Here is a 23,698-nt window from a genome sequence, read left to right on the forward strand (position 1 = left end):
GCTGGGAGGGAAGAAATCTCAACAGACCAGGTGCCGTATGAATTGGGACTTAACAATCACAGAGTAGCTCACTGTGCAGGCACTGGGAAGCAGCAGAGCAGGGAAAAGAGGAATTTTAATTTTTATGCGATTAGAAGAATGACATATAGTGCCTTTTGGAATTAACTCCTCTAAATAAAAATAATAATATTAAACACTAGAAAGAAAAGTAAAACAAGCAGAGGCAAATCAATGTAGAAAAATGATAAGAGTACTGCCTGTGACTAGAGTGCCTAAATTCAAATCTCTCCATCACTTCCTAGTGTGTTGACAGGATCATACTTAATATTTAGGTAGCTTAGCGTCCTTCAGTTCAGTTCAGTTCAGTCGCTCAGTCGTGTCCAACTCTTTGTGACCCCATGAATCGCAGCACAGCAGGCCTCCCTGTCCATCACCAACTCCCGGAGTTCACTGAGACTCACGTCCACCGAGTCAGCAATGCCATCCAGCCATCTCATCCTCTGTCGTCCCCTTCTCCTCCTGCCCCCAATCCCTCCCAGCATCAGAGTCTTTTCCAATGAGTCAACTCTTTGCATGAGGTGGCCAGAGTACTGGAGTTTCAGCTTTAGCATCATTCCTTCCAAAGAAATCCCAGGGCTGATCTCCTTCAGAATGGACTGGTTGGATCTCCTTGCAGTCCAAGGGACTCTCAAGAACCTTCTCCAACACCACAATTCAAAGGCATCAATTCTTCGGCACTCAGCCTTCTTCACAGTCCAACTCTCACATCCATACATGACCACAGGAAAAACCATAGCCTTGACTAGACAGACCTTTGTTGGCAAAGTAATGTCTCTGCTTAGCGTCCTTATCTATTATATAACATATAAACAATCATTTACCCTATAGGTTAATGATCAGGATTATATTAGATTATACATATCAAAACTTGGAAAATTAACTGCTCAATTGAAAACTGTCAGTGCATGATTATGTTGGGGACTAGGCAAGCCTATGGAGAAGGCAGTGGCACCCCACTCCAGTACTCTTGCCTGGAAAATCCCATGGGTGGAGGAGCCTGATAGGCTGCAGTCCATGGGGTCGCTGATGGTCGGACACGACCGAGTGACTTCATTTTCACTTTTCACTTTCATGCATTGGAAAAGGAAATGGCAACCCCCTCCAGTGTTCTTGCCTGGAGAATCCCAGAGATGGGCCTGGTGGGCTGTTGTCTATGGGGTCGCACAGAGTTGGACATGACTGAAGTGATTTAGCAGCAGCAGCAACAGGCAAGCCTAGTAAAAGAAGACCAAAATCCAAGGGGAGAATCCTAGGCACATTGGTCTAGAAAGCACATTATGCGATATAGTGTTCATTAACATAGGTTGCGCCGTCTATAATACTATTGGTAGATTGCTGATACTGAAAATAATATACTCTAGACTTTTCTCGGATCCAGATTTATAGGAATAAAGGGTTACTTGTCTTCAAAATAACAAGGCTGAAATTTTAAAGCAGTAAATTATGATAATGAATACAAATAAATGTAAAACGTTCTATATATAAAATCACAACCAAATATATGTTTTTGTGTATATACACATATCATATATAGTGTAAAGTGGTATACATTACATATAATACATATTATATATATATAATAAAATAGAATAAATGCTAAATGGCATTTATAACAACCAAATAGTTGCAGATTTAGGGATTATTTCTCAGCTAATCAGAGTATAAATTTGACTAGGACATCTTATCAGAATATTTTCTTTCCAGTTACTTGTAGTGATCTGTAGTTAATTAATATTATAGTTAATTTTCTTCAATATAGTACTATAATCCTCCTTAATCCCCCAGAAACTACATGGGTTCCATATTTTAAATAGGATCATAATATAGTAAACAAACTAGTATATGTTATCAGTTTGGGTGCCATATAGTTGTAGATACTGAAGAATTCTGGAGGCATGTAATATTAGGAAAATAATTCTAGGAGCCATCCAGCTGCTAAACCAGCACAAACTGCTTTGAAATATACCAGCATTAGCCATATTTGATCAGGAAAGCAGAAACTGATCAACAGTTTCTGTAAAATTAGAAGCAGAATTTAGAAAATTATTTTCTACTAATTGTGTATGGGCACATATGTTATTTATACCTAAATGTTGAATTTATCATCAAATATTCTCTAAAATATTTTGTAGACGGTTGAACTAAAATTTATTTGGATAGTGAATAGAGATATAATAACAAAGTTGTGGTTTGTATTATTATAATATTTGAAACCACAAAATAATATATGTTGTTCAATGCCATCTCTTTATGTGGAGCATTTATAAGATAATTTGAGATACCATAAATAAACAAATGGTCAAACTGTGAGCAAAGAAAACAAGAATTCTGTAACTTATGTAGTTGGCTCTTATTTTGGGGTATAATTCTTTTAACATTCAAATTGCTTTCAAGATAATGACTGTTTTTTCAGTTGATAGTGGCCTTGGCATTACTGTGGTAACAATTGTTGTAGCTTGATAATTTATTGTGCACAATTTAATTTGTCATTAGAAAAATGTCCTCGATCATTTTATATTAGGTCAGTTGCTTTTTCTTTGTAATATTTTTTCTACAAAATACTGTTCTGAATACATACTACTTAGCTTGATAGGTTTATTCCAATGTGTTTACTTGCTATCTAAATATTAGCTAAATAATATTGAACCAGTTTTCCAAGCTCAAAATGTTTAAATTTTAATTCACCCCTGTTTTGAAACTTTATGTGTTAACACTTATTTCTAATTCTGGACATGTGAATATTTAGGACCCCAACTTATTTCATTGTTTTTGATTATAATCACATTCACTTTGGGCTATGAAACTGAATACACTGTGTTATAGAACGGTTATAATCATGATAATTTTCACAGTGGAATGTTTACCACTTTTGATTTGTTTACAGTTTTCTGTAAGTCAGGACTGACATAAGGTTAAGTCCATTCTCAAATATTCTCCCAGGTATGTAGATTTTCTTTAAAAAAATCAATATTTCAGATCATGTTAAAACATGGTATAAAGAAGATAAATTGATATGCCTAGAAAATGAAAATCTAATAAAGCAGTGAGTTTCATCTAAAAATACAGCAATGCAGGAACTTGCCTGGCAGTCCAGTGCTCAAGTCTCCATGCTTCCACTTTAGGGAATGTGGGTTCCAACCCTGCTTGAGACCTAAGATCCCACATACTCTTTCAAACTCATCAATCTTTGCCCATAACTGAGGGAAATTTCTAGTTAAAATTTCATGTATGTAACTAGTGAACCAGAGTTCTATCAAAACTGAGATTAAGACTAGTCTTTTCTCTCTTGCAAAAAGATAGTGTGGTACATGGGCACTAATGCAGGACTGAGAACAAGACCAGGAGCCAGTGTGGTCTGTGTTGGTCCCCAATTAGCACTGTAACACTGGACACTTGTATTTCTCCAGATGTCAGTTTCTTCATCTGTGAAGAAAGTCTCTAGGTCTCTATATGTGGTAAAATGCATTATAGCAGGCTCATTCTTTGGAGAATCACTGAATCTTTTCTGTTCAGTAATATTGTTTTATAAAAGAGTATAATTGCCACTTCAATGTATTCTCTGCTGTCCACTCCTTAATTCCAGAAAGTTTTATAAAAACCTCTGCTACTTTTAAAAAAAATCTTTGTAAGTCACCCGTATCCTTCTGCTAACAAGTTCATTCTTTTCAGACCATATGCTGTTTATGTTAAGATATTCTTCATATTAAACACAAAGTTCTTGAAATTCTTTGATCTGGTATCTCTGACTTGTTTTCTTCTTGTTCTACTTCTACCTCTGTAAATGCTCCTTTTCTAGCAGTATTTACTATACTTAACTTGAAAAACTTTTTTGATATAGGGAACATTTCAACATGAATGCTTTGAAAAAGCAATTTTTATAATATTTCCATTTCTTTCATCTGCTCGTTTTCTTTCTAAGCGCTAAATATAAGCACTTCAAAATACAGTTTCTAAAATTCCTTTTGCCTTATATATTTTTAAAATCATCTCAATCATTTCCAAAGCTTTGATTATGCAACTCCAAAATCTGAATGTCTGCTGACTTCTGGGTGACCTGCCAACTTTTGCAGACTTCTTTATGTTTCTCACTGACACATCAGGCTCAGCCTGTGTTAAAGACAACTGTTCCTCTTCCTCACATAACCTGTCCCACCTATGTTGCTGCCCCTCTCTGCTGATGACTTTCATTTCCAAGTCATCAAAACAGATTAGTGGAAAATAGGAAAGGCTTTGGAATGGAAGAGCTCTAGGTTTGAATCGAGGCTCCACCATTTACAGCTGTGTGATTTGGGGTGAGAAGTTGAGTCTCTTCCTCAGCTTCCTTTGTCTCCTCTGTAGAGTTAATTGATGATAGTACCTGCCGCACAGGGGTTTTGCAGGATAAAATGATGCATTGCTGGGAAAGCCCATTACTGTAATGGCCTCATAAAATGGTCAATATGATTATCAAATGTTAACTTGACTCAGAGTCATTATCAGGTTTTCATTTTTTTCAAAGCAAATATCCATCAATTGCCAAGTCTGAGTTTTACCACCAAAATACTACTTGCCCTCAAAAATTAACCCATTAATTTACTCATTCAGCAAATGGATTATGTGGAACTGTGTTGGTGCTGGGAATCAGTAATGGGTTAACTACAAATTCTTCAATTTATCTCCCTCCTCTCCTCCTCCAACCCATCTTTAATATTCTTGTCAAAGTAATGTCCCTAAATCTTATATTTGTTTGAATCTCTTGCATGATGAGAAAATCCTCTGTTACATTCCATACTATCCACACAGTCCTTGTTCACTCCCCCTCTAATTCTCTGCTGTTCTCTTCATAGAAACCAGAGCGATACCATGGAGAGGCTGAGTCTTCTCAGTCCTCTGCCCAGATCCCAGGATTGGATTTAACTCCGCCAATTCTTCCCCATGGGCTTCTCAGCTGGCTCAGTGTTAAAGAACCCACCTGTCAATGCAGGAGTCACAGGAGATGTGGGTTCAATCCCTGGGTGGGGAAGATCCCCTGGAAAGGAAAGACCAACCCACTCCAGTCCCTTGTGGCTCAGCTGGTAAAGAATCTGCCTGCAATGTGGGAGACCTGGGTTCGATCCCTGTGTTGGGATGATCCCCTGGAGAAGGGAAAGGATATCCACTCCAGTATTCTGGTCTAGAGAATTCCATGGACTGTATAGTCCATGGGGTTGCAAAGAGTCAGACACGACTGACTTTCACTTTCATTTTCCAGTATTCTTGCCTGGGAAATTTCATGGACAGAGAAGCCTGGTGGGCTACACTCCTTGGGGTTGCAAAGAGTCGGAAAGGACTGAAGCAACTTCGCAGGCACTAGAATGTAAGCTTCCTGAGGAGACAGATTTCTGACTATTTATTCACTGCACTTTATTGCAGTGAATAAAGAGTCAAAATATTTAGAGTCCCTAAACAGAGTCTCTAATAGAGGAAATAGAGTCCTAGTACATAACAAGTGTCTAATATGAGTCACATTAATCAAAGAAAGACTAGCTCCATCTTTCACTTTAGCAGCTTCATGATACCCAAACTCAGTCGATGTTTTTGTGTTTTTATGTCTTTTTACACATTGCTTCCTGCCGGGGACCAGCCCCGGCTGATCCAGGGTATTCGAAGGAGAGACGGCGTAGGCGAAGATCAGGAGACAATTGCTTAATTAAACGTTAATTAAGGATATAAAGAGTAATAGAATGAGGATAGCTCAGTAAAATTCAGTGAAGAAAAGAGGCTGAAATAAGGATAGCTCAGTGAGGAAATTCAGTGGAGAAAAGAGGCTGAATAATTCAGCCAGAAGGTAAGAGAAAGAACGACATGGTGAGACCAAGTTTCGGTGAACAAGGCCCGCACTTTATTTTCCAAAGTAGTTTTTATACCTTAAGTTATGCATAGAGGATAATGGGGGAAGGGGTAGAGTCAGGCAGCAAGCCAGGCTTTCTTCCTGCAAACTTAGCATATGCAAAAGTTAGGTGATTTGCATCATCTTCTGGCCCGGAGGCCTGTTAACAATTTAAGACCCTTTCTTCAGAAAACTTATTTTTCTCTAAAGGTGATTGGTCAGGAGCCACCCTCCAAAAGCATTAGATAAAGTTGCATTCCTACAGAGCAAAGGTGTGGTGGGCTATAACAAGAAAAAGAATTAACTCAAGGGTCCCAGGTTACAAACATTAAAGCTACTACTTACACCAATTATATTAATCAATACACTGCCAGGGACACAGCAGGTAAGGGATATGGAGACTTAGCAGCAAACATTGGCCCAACAAGTGAAAATTCCTTCACCAATACAATTTCTAATCAATCTTTTAACTACTCAAAAGAATCTGTGTTTAGACAGTTTAGAACATCTCCTGCCTCTCACAGTTGGGAGGCTCTGAACAATCACATGTGGCCGGAAAAACCTATTCAGGCAGGCTAGACGATTTCCAAAGGAGTTTGTAGGTTAAACACTGTCATACCCAGGAATTATTAACTGGAGCTGTAAGCTAACTCTTTTTTCAGAGAGAGGTAGTGGGGGACAGCCCCCCGTAAAGTCAGAGGTGTAGGTGAAAGCACAAAGCAGAAAGTAGGCAGACTCTGGTTTTGGGGGTAGATTGCTCGAGAATTTCCAGGGAGACTCCTGAGGCTTGATCCCGCCTTTGCGTATGCCAAGCCTCCTTCCTCATGACCTTTGCCAGAGGCGGAGCTCGCTCCCCGCAGCTTCCCCTGCCCAGAATGTGTTATTTTTCCTCTTTCTAACCATCATCACCCTTTCTCACTAGTCAAAATTCCACTTGCATTTCAGTTTCTCGCCTACATTCCAGCTCCTGCTTCTGTTCTCTTTCTCTGGTATCACATCAGCTGTCGCCATTCTTTGAGTGTGTGCGTGTGTTGCGGTCTCCACCCTTCTCCAAAGTCCTGTACTCCATCTATCATCAAGCCCTTTGGATCTACCACCAAAAGAGTTCCAGAATCTGTTCTCCCCTTTTTACCGATAATGTCTTATCCTCTGCCACTGTAATAACCTCCTGATGATCTCACATCATAGGTCTTTGATCTTTACAATGTATTTTTCACCCAGTAGCCCTATATACGTCAAATCATGTCACTCCTCTGTCCAAACCATACACTGAGTTCCTTCTTGTCTGACAATAAAATCCAAAGTCTCTCACATGGCCAACATGGACCTACTTGATTTTATAGTCAACTTCCTCTCAGGTCTAAGGTTTCACCACTTCCTTCCTGGATCACTCTGTTTCAGCCACAGTGGCCTCCTTGCCACGCTTTAATTATACCACCACCCTCAGTCTCACAGTTCGTATTCTTTCTGTTCTCTCAGTCTGCGATGTTGTATCTATGTGTATCTCTATGCCTGGTTACTCACTTCAAACAAGTGGCTACAAAAGTGAGAACTTACCTCTGGTTACCCGATTGAAATGTCATTTCGTCAAGCCACCTATAGTCTTCCATTCTGTCTTTGTTTTTCTTTATAATAACTATGGTCAGCTTACCTTTCCTGTGTCTGTGTGATTATTTACTCTTTGTTTTCTTTCAAGGAGAGCCTAAGCTCCATTAAAACACTGATGACTTTACTGTTATTCTTCCCATGGAGAAGGTGGTCCCCAGGAAATAGAAGAGTGCCTGGCTCTCGGTGGATTTCTATTGAATAAATGAATGACTGTCTAAAATTAAGCTTACACAAACATATTTCCATTCTTATGATTAAGATTTATCAAGGTCAGGAAACCATGACTTCTGCACCATTACCATAATGGTAGTACTAGAAAACAAGTTTATAGCATGTATGTGCTTAATACATATTTGTTTTACTTAGTAGGTGACAACTATGTAAGCACTTATTAACTATCAATATAATCTGTCAAGAAACTAAGCAATACTGTAAGAAAGGTACTATTATCTCAATTTAGACATGACATAACAGACTTAACACAGTGACCAGTATGAACTAAAAGCATAATATGATAATAATAAATATTTTTGTTTTATTAAAACATGTCTATTAATATACAGATAGATCATATACTGTTCATTTAAAAAAATAGTGAAAGGAATTGAAGTCAATTGTCTAAAAATGTTACAGAACTATAGTACCTGGGAAAGTGTGGAATAATATTGGCAAAACTTTACTCCACATGGAATAGCATATTTATCATAGATAATAGACAGCAGGCTCATTTGCAATATAGTCAGTTGACTTTCGTCATTAATTATATTTATTGAATTTCGAAAGAGTAAAACAAATTACACTTGTCAGAAACTGTGGTGACCTTAAGTAAATTTGAAAAATCTCTAGACTAGTGAAATAAGAATAGAAAATAGATAAAGCTTGAATTTAAAATACACTTCTATTATTTTATAAGAAAAAAATCCATATATCCCAATGACATTTTTTGTTAACTTTAGCAGAATAATAATATTTGTTTACTGCTCCCCAAGTGCCATGCACTGTTACAATTGTTTTAAAATGGATAGTTTACTTTTGTTCACATATCTAGAAAGAGTTTACTATGATGTTTCACATTTTAGAGTTGTGTGAATTTAATCATAAGCTCTTAAACCTCCTATTAACTAGCAAAGGTAGGCTTCAAACCTAAGGTCTGCCTGTATCTAGAGCTTAGACACTAACATAGCTGGCCTTCCTAAGATACTAAACGGATAAATGATTAAAAATGTTCCTATGAAACAGGATTGCCACCCAACAGCCAAAGACGTCTTTGCAGCTTTAAAATTGTTGCTATAAAGCAGCTTACATTTCAAAAAACTGCTTACATTTCAAAAAAAACACAATTACACATATTGTGTTAAAAAATAAACTGAGTTATCTGAAAATGTGTAAAACTTAGCATATGTTGCCCAGTGACACGAGTTAATTTCATTTCCGTCACTGGGAGTGCTCCACAGGTACATCATAAATTGCTATGAATTACCGTGTCTGTGACCCATTATCATAGCGGGAAATTACATGAATCTCACAACTGGTATGAAATGTACTGCTGTCACTGCTCTGCATTAATTTCTAAGTAGTTGGCCATTTGTAATAATTCTGTAAATGTCCATTTTAACTCAGTTTTCAGTCTAGACAAGTTAAGCCAATGTGCGCGGAATTTTACCCCACATTTTCAAGCAGTTATACTGAATTCTAAAATTACCTTTTTATTGGGCAATTTCATATTAAATATGTTTCCAAGAATTGGAAACATGATAGTCTCATTGTTTTACTCCCTGACATTAAAGGGCAAATTTAACCTATGAAAAGTGTAGTTATTTGACTATATAGCAACAGAAAGAGTGAAAAATTTCTGATAAATATGAACAATTTCCCCCAACTTTATGGAATAGATAAATAGTTAATTGATGATTTTTAAACTATTTTGCCTTTCTCTTTATGAAAGTAATTTTCATATTAATGGTAAATTTTTTCATGGTTATACTTCTAAAAATAACATTTTGCAATTATGTTTCTTTTACATTATAAATAGAAATATTTCACCATTAACATCAAACCTCTACAGTTAAAATTTTACTTTTCCTGTCTTTCATTACATTGATATTTTTCCCCTCACAGGAAAAGTAAATTCAAATAGCAGGTTTAATTGAAAACTTTTGACAATGAAGAATGTAGATATGACCTTCCCATGGTATATTTTATATTTTAATGTATTATATCTTTTGCAAGCTTATTCTTCTGGCTAGAAATTCACTTTTTGATAGATCTTTAAGCATTTTGCATTATTTTGGAAAGTTTTTTTCATTGCCACCCACCATCTCTCAAACTTTAAGATTGTTTTCCATCTTTCAAAAAATTTTCAGCATTCATTTCAAAATCTTTATCATAAATCTACTAACACACATTTTGTAGAAATTCATTTCCTGATTCTTTTTTTTATTTTTATTTTTACAAAACGCTTATAAACATGGTATGTGTCTTATATTTAATTGGTTAAGGTCACTCTTTGACACATAGTTAACCAGAGTATTTATTTTTAAAAATCAATGCCTTCTGCGCCCCAAAGCATACTTCTATGCTTTGTTAGTTACATGAGTTTAACATTTAGCGCATCACGTGATATCTAATTTTAGTAAATCTGTATGAGGTATTTAGTTTTAGGCACAGAGTGAAATGCTTGGGGGGCTTCCCTTGTGGCTCAGCTGGTAAAGAAACCAGCTGCAATGCAGGAGACCTGGGTTCTTTCCCTGAGTTGGGAAGATGCCCTGGAGAAGAGAAAGGCTACCCACTCCAGTATTCTGGCCTGGAGAATTCCATGGGCTGTATAGTCCATGGGGTCACAAAGAGTCAGACACAACTGAGCAACTTTCACTTTCACTTAAATGTTTGGGAGGGAAAAATAAGTCAAACCAGAGACCATGAAGGCGAGAAAGAATAATGAGCAAAGAAATAAATGAAAATGCATATAACATACAAATGGATACAAAATAAAAATGGATATAACAATGGATTTAACATAAGTACGGTATGTTCCTTAAGGACAGATACCTTTCCTATCTTCTTCATTACCATAGTATCAATATAGAGCTTGGTAGTAGTTATTCAATAAATATTGATTAGGTGTTCTTGAAATCAGATATGTGGGATCTAATGAGAACACTATTTCACAAAAGAAAAATGAAAGAAACATTTATTTATTTTTTTTTAATTTTTTAAAAAATTAAATCCTCCATCCCTGGGATTCTCCAGGCAAGAACACTGGAGTGGGTTGCCATTTCTTTCTCCAATGCATGAAAGTGAAAAGTGAAAGTGAAGTCTCTCAGTCGTGTCCGACTCTTTAATTTTTTTTCTGTTTTTGTTTGCAGTATTTCTGTACAAACGGGAATCTTTCTGAAACTTTTTAGTAGTCACAAAATTATAGTATAATGAGCTGTGTTCCTTTCTGCATGTGTAGCTGTATCCTATATAAATTCATAAGAAAAATATATGTCTTTATAATCTTTTGGGAAATGTTCAATGTTCATACATTCAGCAGAGGTCATCTTCAGAATTCTCTTCTGGAACTTGCAGAGGTCTTTCTGAAACCCCTCTTTCTCCTTCTCTTTGGAGAACCAACTTCCAGTCTGGAGCAAACCTTGTGCCTCTTTTCAGGAGTTTTTCATGGTAGCAAATGAAGTAAAGATTTGCCCAGATTTGCCCAGTCCTTTCTTTTTAAGTAACTGTCCGCATCCTGGCTGCTCAGTGCCCTAATTTCCAGTCATACTGGAACCCCACTCCTTACACAGGTTCTGTCCTCACGGGTCTTCCTGTTTGCTCACACTCTTTCTTTCAGTGAACCCTCCTTTTTCCACCTGTAGAGATTCTAGTCATCCTACCTTTCCATTTCTTCTTTAGTGATTTTCCAGAACCCTCTTCCACCAGTAATCCTTTCTTTCCCCACAGCTCCTTGCAACACCTCAAATGGACCACGTACCATCATCTGCCTTGTGTGATGCTCATGCCCTTCCTTCCAGCATCAATTTCTGGATAGCAAAAATCACATTTCACTTATCATTTTACTATCTACTGCTTCTAATCTTGGCTTTGCATATAGAAACATTCAATAAATGCATGTGGAATCAAATTAGACCACTATTATAGAGGTATCTTAAGAAATCACAAATCATTTCAGAAATCACAGTAGGAGATTACCAAATTATAGTGAACTCTAAAAACTGTAGCATTTCTAAAATCAGTTGTCTTGCATTCCACCAAGAGAGATATGTGACTGAAGGTAGCCCTCCCACACACAGTTCACATTTTTCTGTAATGCACACGTTTTGCATTTACCACCAGATGTGAAATAGAAGAGCAATATGATTAGACTTGTGTTGTTTATTATAATAATATCTTACAAATCTTTGTGGGAGGTAGAAGATGAGATTATTCAGGTTCTACATAAGGCACATCTGCTGCTGCTGCTGCTGCTAAGATGCTTCAGTCGTGTCCGACTCTGTGAGACCCCATAGACGGCAGCCCACCAGGCTCCTCCATCCCTGGGATTCTCCAGGCAAGAACACTGGAGTGGGTTGCCATTTCTTTCTCCAATGCATGAAAGTGAAAAGTGAAAGTGAAGTCTCTCAGTCGTGTCCGACTCTTAGCGACCCCATGGACTGCAGCCTAACAGGCTCCTCTGTCCATGGGATTTTCCGAGCAAGAGTACTGGAGTGGGGTGCCATTGCCTTCTCTGAAGGCACATCTGGGCCTCGGAAAATCGGGCATCAGCAACATATAGGATGAGGGCTGAGAAATAGGGCCTTCGATAGAAACAAAGGCAGGACTATCTGGAAACATTAGACGTAGCAACGGTTTCTGAGGAGATTCAGAAGTCTTGGGAAGGAGAGGATAGAGAAAATTGAGAAAGTAGTATTGAAATATATACGCTACCATGTGTAAAATAGATGGCTAGTGGGAGACTACTGTATAACACAGGGCGCCCAGACTGGCACTTTGTGACAACCTAGAGGGGTGGGATGGGGGGAGAAGGGAGGCTCAAGAGGAAGGGGATATATAATTGTGACTGTTTCACATTGATGTACTGAGGTCCGTCTAGTCAAAGCTATGGTTTTTCCAGTAGTCATGTATGGATGTGAGAGGTGTACTATAAAGAAAGCTGAGCGCCGAAGAATTGATGCTTTTGAACTGTGGTGTTGGAGAAGACTCTTGAGAGTCCCTTGGACTGCAAAGAGATTCAACCAGTCCATCCTAAAGGAAATTAGTCCTAAATATTCATTGCAAGGACTGACGCTGAAGCTGAAACTACAATTCTTTGGCCACCAGATGTGAAGAACTGACTCATTTGAAAAGACCCTGATGCTGGGAAAGACTGAAGGCAGGAGAAGAAGGGGATGACAGAGGATGAGATGATTGGATGGCATCACCGACTCAGTGGACATGGGTTTGAGTAAACTCTGGGAGTTGGTGAAGGACAGGGAGCCCTGGCGTGCTGCAGTCCATGGGGTCGCAGGATCGGACACAACTGCGCGACTGAACTGAATTGAACTGCAGAAACCAACATAACACTGTAAAGCAATTATTCTCCAATGTATAAAATAAGGAAGTCTTGGAAACTGATAGTGGAATATGCTGTCAGGTGAAGTTGAGGGCAAAAGTTGCCCAGAGGACATAGAACATTGGTTCCCAACCTTAGGGAGTCACCTACTCACATCCAAATCTCCTAGGTAATGTAAAATGAAATATTTTGGATAGACATCTGTGAAGTAGTATTTTTTAAAAGGTCTCCGGCTAATGCTTAGCCAAAAATAAGAACCTTTGATGTAAGGAAATTAGACAGACTAGTCAGAATTATGGGATGTTTTTCCACAGATGCAAAGATATGGCAACAGCTCTGAGATCTCAGTAAAGTACCACTAAACCAACCCCAACTTAGGGGAGAATTACTAAAATCAAAGGCCTAGAATGGTGAAGCTGAGGCTGCCCTTGTTCTTGCCTCAGTCTAAGGGTATCAGGAACTGAGAAATCCTGAGACTGAAGATGGAAGTATTTGTGACTGTAAAATGCTGAGTAAAGACAGAGAATCCAAAGTAGGTGCTGATGGGGACCAAAGGACCCCCACACATGCTCAAACTTTCAGAAGACATTGCCTTGAATAGCCAGCATCTTGTTCTAACTACAGAATGTACCAGGGCCTACCCTATACCCAAACAGAGATGATACATTTTCCTGGTCCTAACTCTTTCTCTTATCCTCTGAAGTCAGTTCAGTCACTCAGTTATGTCTGACTCTTTGTGACCCCATGGACTGCAGGCTTCCCTGTCCATCACCAAATCCCAGAGCTTGCTCAAACTCATGCCCATCCAGTTGGTGATGCCATCCAACCATCTTGTCCTCTGTTGTTCCCTTCTACTCCTGCCTTCAATCTTTTCCAGCACCAGGGTCTTCTCCAATCAGTCAGTTCTTTGCATCAGGCAAAGTATTGGGGTTTCAGCTTTAGCATCAGTCCCTCCAATGAATATTTAGGACTGATTTCCTTTAGGATAGACTGATTGGATCTCCTTGCAGTCCAAGGGACTCTAAAGAGTCTTCTCCAACACCACTGTCCAAAAGCATCAGTTATTCTGCTCTCGGCTTTCTTTATGGTCCAACTCTCTCATCCATACATGACTACTGGAAAAACCACAGCTTTGACTGGATGGACCTTTGTCAGCAAAGTAATATCTCTGCTTTTTAATATGGCTTTCCTTAATAATAATAATAATCTCTGGTCTTTCTTTCCCCTCCTGGTTTTCCATCTCTTTTCTCTATACTGTATCCAAACTGAGACATTGTCCTCTCTATTTTCAACAAGATATTTGTAATATCATTATCAAACTTCTGCTAATTACTTAGGAGGTAAAGGTGGGTGGGAGGATGGATAGTAGTCATTATTGTTAAGATTACTGGACATGCCATCTCAGGCATGTAACTTCTGGCTATGATTATCTTTAGACTTTGGCCTGCATCTTGTTGCTGATGCTGGATTTTCAATATCAAATCCCCATCTTCTCTCTCCTCAGTCCTCTGGTTATAAATGTATTCCTCTGATTTGACCCCAAATCATCATCACCAACAAAGCCCCCCAAACCCCCAAATTCTGTTTCTCATTTGTCTCAACTCTTTTATTTTACTCTACTTTTTAATATAATACTATTACAAGTATGTGTGTGTGTGTGTGTATACTTTTGAGGCCTATTGGCTAAGAAAATTCTATTTAATAATATATGGAAATATAGTGAGTTTGTTACATACATCTGGGTCTGAAACTTGCCAGTGACATTTTCCTATAAGTGGTTATGCATTGCCAAGCTTATGCTGATGTGTGATAAATGTTCAAATATTTCTAGGATGAAAACTACGTTTTGAAACAGCTATGATATGTGCAAAGGGAAAAACATGTAAGAGTAGAAACAGGAGAGGAGAAAGAATGACACGAATCAACTTCAATATCACTTACAGTTATTAAGAGGGCTTCCCTGATAGCTCAGTTGGTAAAGAATCCACTTGCAATGTGGGAGACCTGGGTTCTATCCCCGCATTGGGAAGATCCCCTGGAGAAGGGAACAGCTACCCACTCCAGTATTCTGGCCTGGAGAATTCCATGGACTGTATAATCCATAGGGTTGCAAAGAGCAATGAACACTGCTTTTGAAACAGCTATGATATGTGCAAAAGGAAAAACATGTAAGAGTAGAAACAGGAGAGGAGAAAGAATGACACGAATCAACTTCAATATCACTTACAAGTTATTAAGAGGACTTCCCTGGTGGCTTAGAGGGTAAAGCATCAGCCTGCAATGCAGGAGACCCGGGTTCGATCCCTGGATCGGGAAGAACCCCTGGAGAAGGAAATGGAAACCCACTCCAGTACTCTTGCCTGGAAAACTCCATAGATGGAGGAGCCTGGTAGGCTACAGTCCATAAGACCACAAAGAGTCGGACATGACTGAATGACTTCACTTTCACAGTTATTAAGGGCAGCATTAGTCACATTAGCATTTTCTAAAGTGCAGAACTATGTGCTTTTTATTCACCATTGAAATATAAATGTAGTATTACAAACATAAGAATATTGGTATATTTTCTTTTTTAATATCATCTGCAAATTTCTAAGAAGTGATTTAAACCTTATAAAGTAAATCACGAAGTTGTTTCTCACTTTCTAAATATTTAAGTTAGTCTATGCACTAGCTGTATCCCATGTTCTCCCTCTTTTAAAGAAAATGTAAACACTTTCCTCCTACTCTCTATTAGCAAGTAGCAAAAAATGTATCCAAGAGAGTAATTAATGTTAACAATGAGTATAAATCCTTTATTACTATAATTGGGGTTCATTAAAATGAGAGTTATTAGGTTAAATGCTGATTAATTGTTAAAAATATGTTTTCCCTCAAAATATATATTTGACTCAGTAACAAGAAGCTGTGCTATCTAAAAAATATAAATTGAATCACATCTTACACTGTATTTTGTTGATAAGGAGGCTCATTGTGCTAATGTTACAGGGAATAGAATTCTGAATCATGCTTCTAGGGAAAAGAAGTCTGGGCAAATGTTTTTCTTATAGTTGTAATAATCTGGAAAAAGAAAAAAAAAAAAAAAGAAATTCAATTCCGGTCTCTGTGTCTAATGATAAAAGCTTATATAGTAAGAATATGGGAGCCAGGCTATTCCTGGAATTATTGATTTTGAAGAATTTAAGCTTTAGAAAGAATTTGCATTCTTACTAGTCACTAGTTCTGTGTCTGTGTCATTAGTTCTGTTCTTACTAGTTCTGTGTCCCTTTCTGCTGGACAGTGTTACTGCTGGACATGCCTTGAAGAGATTCTTCCTTAAGGATTAGAAAAATGAAGCAATCAATGCTTTGTACCTCCCAATTTTATATGTCACTAATTCTAAATCACCCACTTTCTTTGTTCACATTGGCCTTGGCACAATGACTATGACAGTACATAATCTCTAATAATTTATGAATGTACACATTAGTTCTTGGAGTATGAAGATTGGGTAAATATGAGTATCCTTTTAATTTATAAAATGTAAGAATTACAACAGCACTTTAATCATTTCTGTTGCTGCTGTTGCAAAACTGCTTTTTTAGGAATTTTATTTCCACTCTCTAGTCCTCAGCAATTTCCTAGGTGGCTCAGTGATAAAGAATCTGCCTACCAAGCAGCAGACGTGAGTTTGATCCCTGGATCCAGAAAATCCCCTGGAGGAGGAAATGGCCACCCACTCCAGTATTCTTACTTGAGAAGTCCCATGGACAGAGGAGTCTGGGTGGCTACATACAATCTATGGGGTCGCAAAAGGACAGGACTGAGCAACTAAACAAGTCCTCAGCAGACACTAGAGTCAGAGATCTGCTGTTTTTTTGCAAGTGGTCTGAGATGGCAAGTCACCATCACTTACAGGCAATTTGGTTTTCATTACAAATTAATGAAGTGATAATTGCTCTCTGCAACCTTTTTATGCACAGAGCATGCTGGTGCTGTTTGCATTATCTTCTTGCAATTTGTACCTCTGCATTCAAGGGCTTGTGATAGCTTGCCAAATTAGCATTCAAAGGAAAATGTTAGACTACATTGATATCTCCATAATTAAAATCATATTTTACATCAAATTGTGAAAATCTTTACATGGTGTCATTTCTGTGTCATTTCTATTTGGTGTCTAACAAAATGCTGTCCAGAGCAGGAGAAAATTGCAACTGATTCATCAAATTACAAACTTATCTATTCTGATAAGAAAATTCTGACCTAAAATTTTTGAAGTCAGTTGGCTAATTTTTAAATAGGCCTTATCATCTAACGTTCTGTAAAATGCCCACAGAAAGCATTTATCCTCTGGAGTTTTTGTTAGCTCTATACTTTACAATGCCATCATAGAATCAATGTAATATTAATAGAAAAGATGCAACATAATAATACTATTTAAGATTACAATTTTTTTTTGAGCTTCAACTCAGTTCACAGGTTTTAAATTTTCTGATATTAAAGTTATACATTAATTTTGGTTTTGAATGTGACTTTATTTTTATAGGCACCTCAGTGTAAAATCCTCAGAAATGAGACTCTGATATATACTTTTGTTCTTAAAAGCTCTCCATATAATATATTTATACAGTGGTTGTTTGAAAATGATAAATTGGTGATTATTAAAAATACATTATGCGTATTTTCTTGTATATTATTCTAGGGTTTTCTAAAATAACAAAATGGGTTCCTTTGTTGGATGTTAGGCATGACAATAAAGACAAGCCAATTTTGTCTCCAGAAAATGAATGCTTCTCATATATTCCAGACCCTGAATGATCCAAGTTACTGAAATAAGTGGTGCTGTTTAATTATTTGCTTTTGGTTTGTTCTTAGATTGGTAGGAGAACTAAGGAGACTAAAGAGTTTTAAAACTGTGTTTCTCACATTGGTAGGGGCAGGGTGCAGCTTGGATTTGATAATTCAAACACTCTAATGTAAATAATTATTTTTTTGGCTAATGAGGTTCAAAGGCCAGATAAATGCCATATTTCTTTACTTTTGGTTATTGTGAATTAAGAAAAATAGCATTTTTATCTTACTTTGTAACTAGAAGTTGTGGATTGGAATTCCTATGTGTATTTAATAAATATAAGTAGAAAATACATTAAAATATTTTAAATGCCATTGATTTAGTTAAAATTTATTTAAAACTTATTCCTTATGAAAATAAGTAACTCTTTTAATGGAGAAGATTTTAGGAACCCATTTATAATGGGCATCACAAGGATTTCATTTATTTATTTACAAAGTTAAAACATATTATCTAATATGAACTTTATTATTTCCTTGAGTTTACTAAATATATTATAAAAAACATAATTTTTATGCATTGTATTCATCTTTTATTCCTAAAAAGTGAAGTTGTGTGAAGTTATAAAGGATATAAAGAGCTCTAAAATCTAACAAATGTATATGAAACAATGTTAAACTAATCTAAAAATGTATCATGAATTAAATCTAACACTGAAAAAGATATTTAATAAGTGTTATACGAAACAAAGTGTCTTAAGCACGTTAAGGTTATGGGGAGGCATCACAGAGAAATGAGCAAAGACCAGTGCTCTTTTTTTATACCATAACGAAAGAAGATCCAACATTTCTTTTGAAAACATAAAAAAGAGTTCACAGAGACAAGAAAAGCAGGTGCATAAGTGAAACTTATAATTCTCTAATCTCAATTCAAACTTTTAGAAAAAAATAAATGTAAGTTGGGAATAGTTTTTGGAAAAGCACAAATGCCAAACTGAAGAGTCTGAAGTTCTTACATGAGTAACGGGGAGGCCATAGAAGATTCGAACTCTAATATGACATGGAAAACGATGTATTGTCCTAGCAGCAATAAGATAACTGGGCATGGTGTAAACAGAGTGTAGACACAGGCGTAATAGTTAGAAACAGATAGAAAGCTTCTCAAAACCTGTATAAGGATCAAAGAAGCAGTGCTTAACTTTTCTAAAAAGTCTTGAAACTTTTTGAGTGTATTAACAATGAAAAAAAGTTTTATTACCATCATAGCCCAAACTGCTATAACAACAACTTAAGTAGCCGATTTCTTGCATGTGGAAAATTTAACATGGATAAAAGACATTAAGAATTGAAATGTTCACTATGCTTAAATCTTCGGTTCTACATGTATAACTATTTGTTGGATTTTGGGGAGATGGGAAGGAGACATGTTCATGTTTTTACTTCAGAAATTCAAAGTTCTCCATCATATATTTCTTGAAATGACCAAGTATGTTAGTAATGTCATGCATAAAGATACCTGGTAATGAAATAATTTAGATTCACTTTCTTTGTGATATACTGATTTTACCAAAGTCTGGCCCAAATTGGGGAAAGTTTAATAAAGATAAATGCTAGGCAGTGGTATTTTTCTTTTTCTTTTAAAAGAGCAAACCAAAAAAAAAAAAAATCCCCTAAAATATACAACAAAATAATTTTTATCATGTTATTAGAGATGACTGATTTGACATTTTTATCCTAGGGTGTTTGTCTAGGTCCAATCAATTTCTAAGCAACTTCTTCCTGAATATCACACAAGCTCAAATAAAATTCAAATGTGTTCATCAAAATTTTGAATTATTTTGTGTCAAAGAACTCAGAGAACCTTGTAAATAATAAAAACTGCAAACAAGAATGTTACAGAATTGCTGCGCATCTTGATCTTTAATGAGCAACAGTGAAATTTCTGCTTGTTTTGTATTTCCTGTGATACCATTAACACCTTCATCTTGTAGTCACAATTATTCATCATGCTTAATTCATTAATTCTGCCTTTCCTTTTTCCTTCTTCTTTCATTCTTCAAGTGGGAAGAAATCAGTGGTGTTGATGAACATTACACACCCATCCGGACTTACCAGGTGTGCAATGTCATGGATCATAGTCAAAATAATTGGCTGAGGACAAACTGGATCCCCAGGAACTCAGCTCAGAAGATCTATGTGGAGCTAAAGTTCACTCTCCGGGACTGCAATAGCATTCCATTGGTTTTGGGAACTTGCAAGGAGACTTTCAATCTGTACTACATGGAGTCTGATGATGATCATGGAGTCAAATTCCGAGAACATCAGTTTACAAAGATTGACACCATTGCAGCCGATGAAAGTTTCACGCAAATGGATCTGGGGGACCGTATTCTTAAACTCAACACTGAGGTTAGAGAAGTAGGTCCTGTCAACAAAAAGGGATTTTATTTGGCTTTTCAAGATGTTGGTGCTTGTGTTGCCTTAGTGTCTGTGAGAGTGTACTTCAAAAAGTGCCCGTTTACAGTGAAGAATCTGGCTATGTTTCCAGACACAGTACCAATGGATTCCCAATCTCTGGTGGAAGTTAGAGGTTCTTGTGTTAACAATTCTAAGGAGGAAGATCCTCCTAGGATGTACTGCAGTACAGAAGGTGAATGGCTTGTACCCATTGGCAAGTGCTCCTGCAATGCTGGCTATGAAGAAAGAGGTTTCATGTGTCAAGGTAAGAGTCCTTCTCTATTGTCCCTAGAGTGGTACTTCTTACTTGTGAGTTTATGGTAGAGTAATTGAAATAAATGAAACCAGCCTGAATTCACTTAGCAGCAAAATGTGACTCAAACTAAATAGAGACTATTTATAGATGAAATTTATCCCACTTGATGTGTTAATTCATAATTTTTGTACAAATACTAGCATATTTGATTATGTGGTGCTAGCCTACATACTACTAGACCAATTGAAGGGGGGGGCGGGAATCGCTGTCTCTTTTATGTAGAGGGAAGAAATAGCATTGGAACTAAGCTAATCTGATTCTAACAGAATTAGATTCTCCACTGACTATTTATGGTTGTGCTCATCAATCTCATAGTAATACATAATTCATTACTATAAAATATATTAATAGTGTCTCTTCAGTGATCTGTGCATAAAATATGGATTTACTTATAAAACATTAGTGTTTTAATAAAAATATTTTATTTAAAAATCCAGGGTTGATGCTTCAGTTTTTGGTATACAGAGGAATAATTTAAATTCTTTAAAATTTTGATCATGGTAAGTAAAATTAAATAAAAGATCATCTTTTCCACAAAAGATTATATTAGATGATAAATTCCACTTAATCCCAAAGTTTGTTATTTAGCATTAGCCAAGGTTTAGTGTTTAAGAACACACAAAAATTATCTTTAAAATTTTAAATGTTTCAGTACATGAGAGAATTTAAATATATAGTCTTTGGAATCTAGTCTGTTTTAATACCTTTTTGTTGCTGTTAACTTAATCAAAAGAATTGAGTTTGTATTCTACTTGTGGCCATTTAGTAAGTCTCAAGTCCATGTGAAAGAGATGAATCTACTTTATATATAAACTGACCTTTCTCAGAATCTGAACAGGACATAGCATTTTGCTTTTAACTGTAGATAGTTTGGCACCCAACTCCAGTACTTTTGCCTGGAAAATCCCATGGACGGAGGAGCCTGGTGGGCTGTAGTCCATGGGGTTGCTAGAGTCGGACACGACTGAACGACTTCACTTTCACTTTTCACTTTCATGCATTGGAGAAGGAAATGGCAACCCACTCCAGTGTTCTTGCCTGGAGAATCCCAAGGACAGGGGAGCATAGACAGGCTGCTGTCTATGGGGTCGCACAGAGTCGGACATGACGGAAGCGACTTAGCAGCAGCAGCAGCATAGATAGTTTATAGATTTTTTTTTTTTAATGACAGGAAATGATACACCCTAGTCTGATACTTCTCCATGTTATTTAGATCCTTGGCAAGAGATATCAGAATACTGTTACTAAATATGGTTTTGAAAATTCTAAACTGGAAACAACATACTAGCTACTACTTGCTTAGAGAGAAGTCTCAGTAACCTTTATATTCCACTTTGAATTGTATTTTATCACTGTGGTACTGTTTGTGTTATCTTTGTGGGATTTATTTTAAATAAAATAATAAAAGCTTAATCAGGGAGCCTCTAAGGAGCAAATGGCAACCCACTACAGTATACTTGCTGAGAAAATCCTATGGACAGAGGAGCCTCATGGGCTATGTTCCCTGGGGTCACAAAGAGTTGGACGCAACTGAGCGACTGAGTACAGATGAGGAAAAATTGAAAAACTGATTGTTTCCTCCAGTTTGTTTTCTACTGACAGTCTCTGATATCCACACCAAGAAAGGAATAGATGTGTCTCTGTCTCAATATCATCAGTATGCGCCGAACTATCTCACACATTTTTTTCCACTGAGCAAGAACGTAATAATTGTTTAGATTTTAAATAATTTTTATATGATGCTTTGTGTCTTATTTAAAAATATAATAGAAAAATGTGTCAGCCAGATAAATAGGATCACATAAAATGTTAATATAAATAAATAAAACATGCACATAATTAACCAATATTACATGCTGCCTTGAGACAAACTTTAGTAGAAGAATTTTTAAAAAGAAACTGACATTAAATTGTATTCAGAAAATTCACAGTAGACTCAGAATTGCTTCTGTTTTTTAAACTTATTTTAATTTACCGAACCACTTCTTCAAAGTAACTTATGTTACTCAATGATATTCTATGGCAAAATTACTCTTAGAGATAATATTTGTTATCAAAGTTTTATTTCCTTGATTCTTATAGTTCATTATATTGAAGATATTACTAGCACCTCCTCGACATAGTGATGATATATTATCAGACTTTTACAACATTTAAAAATACTAATTGCAGCGTTAGATGCATATGCACAATAGCAAATTATTCAAAGAAAAATATACTGAATTAAGAACTAATTATAGTAGAATAATAGATAGAAGATAAAATGGGATATGATTGGAATTTACAAGTGTAATGACTTTTCAGTAACATAACTTAAAGGTGCAGCTTGTTCTTAGGGTAATGCTAAGGGTAACCAATTGCTTATGTTGCCAGGTGAATTTTAGTTCAGTTCAGTCCAGTTCAGTCACTCAGTTGTGTCCGACTCTTTGTACCCTCATCGAATGCAGCACGCCAGGTCTCCCTGTCCTTCACCTACTCCTGAGTAGGTGAAGTACTCAAACTCATGTCCATTGAGTCGGTGATGCCATCCACCATCTCGTCCTCTGTCGTCCCTTTCCCCAATGGGTCAGTTCTTCATATCGGATGGCCAAAGAATTGGAGTTTCAGCTTCACCATCATTCCTTCCAATGAATATTCAGGACTGATTTCCTTTAGGATGGACTGGTTGGATCTCCTTGCTGTCCAAGGGACTCTCAAGAGTCTTCTCCAACACCACAGTTCAAAAGCATCAATTCTTCAGTGCTCAATTTTCTTTATTGTCCAACTCTCACATCCATACATGACTACTGGAAAAAACATAGCTTTGACTAAATGGACCTTTGTTGGCAAAGCAATGTCTCTGCTTTTTAATATGCTCTCTAGGTTGGTCATACCTTTTCTTCTAAGGAGCAAGCGTCTTTTAATTTCATGGCTGCAGTCACCATCTGCAGTGATTTTGGAGTCCCCAAAAATAAAGTCAGCCACTGTTTCCACTGTTTCCCCATCTATTTGCCATGCAGTGATGGGACCAGATGCCATGATCTTAGTTTTCTGAATATTGAGTTTTCAGCCAACTTTTTCACTCTCCTCTTTCACTTTCATAAAGAGG

General features: G+C 36.8%; 1 protein-coding gene across 2 annotated transcripts in view; it reads left to right on the forward strand.

Moving 5' to 3' along the window:
• The window catches only part of EPHA3 (EPH receptor A3), a 418,391-nt gene that overhangs the window by 106,837 nt on the left and 287,856 nt on the right, over window positions 1-23,698 (forward strand). For both annotated transcript variants that reach the window (XM_005892972.2, XM_005892973.2), the window contains exon 3: window positions 19,899-20,559. In XM_005892972.2, coding sequence (XP_005893034.1) covers window positions 19,899-20,559 — 661 coding nt within the window. The remainder of the gene's footprint in view (window positions 1-19,898; window positions 20,560-23,698) is intronic.

Source organism: Bos mutus, chromosome 1, assembly GCF_027580195.1.
Source record: "Bos mutus isolate GX-2022 chromosome 1, NWIPB_WYAK_1.1, whole genome shotgun sequence".
NCBI lineage: Eukaryota > Metazoa > Chordata > Mammalia > Artiodactyla > Bovidae > Bos > Bos mutus.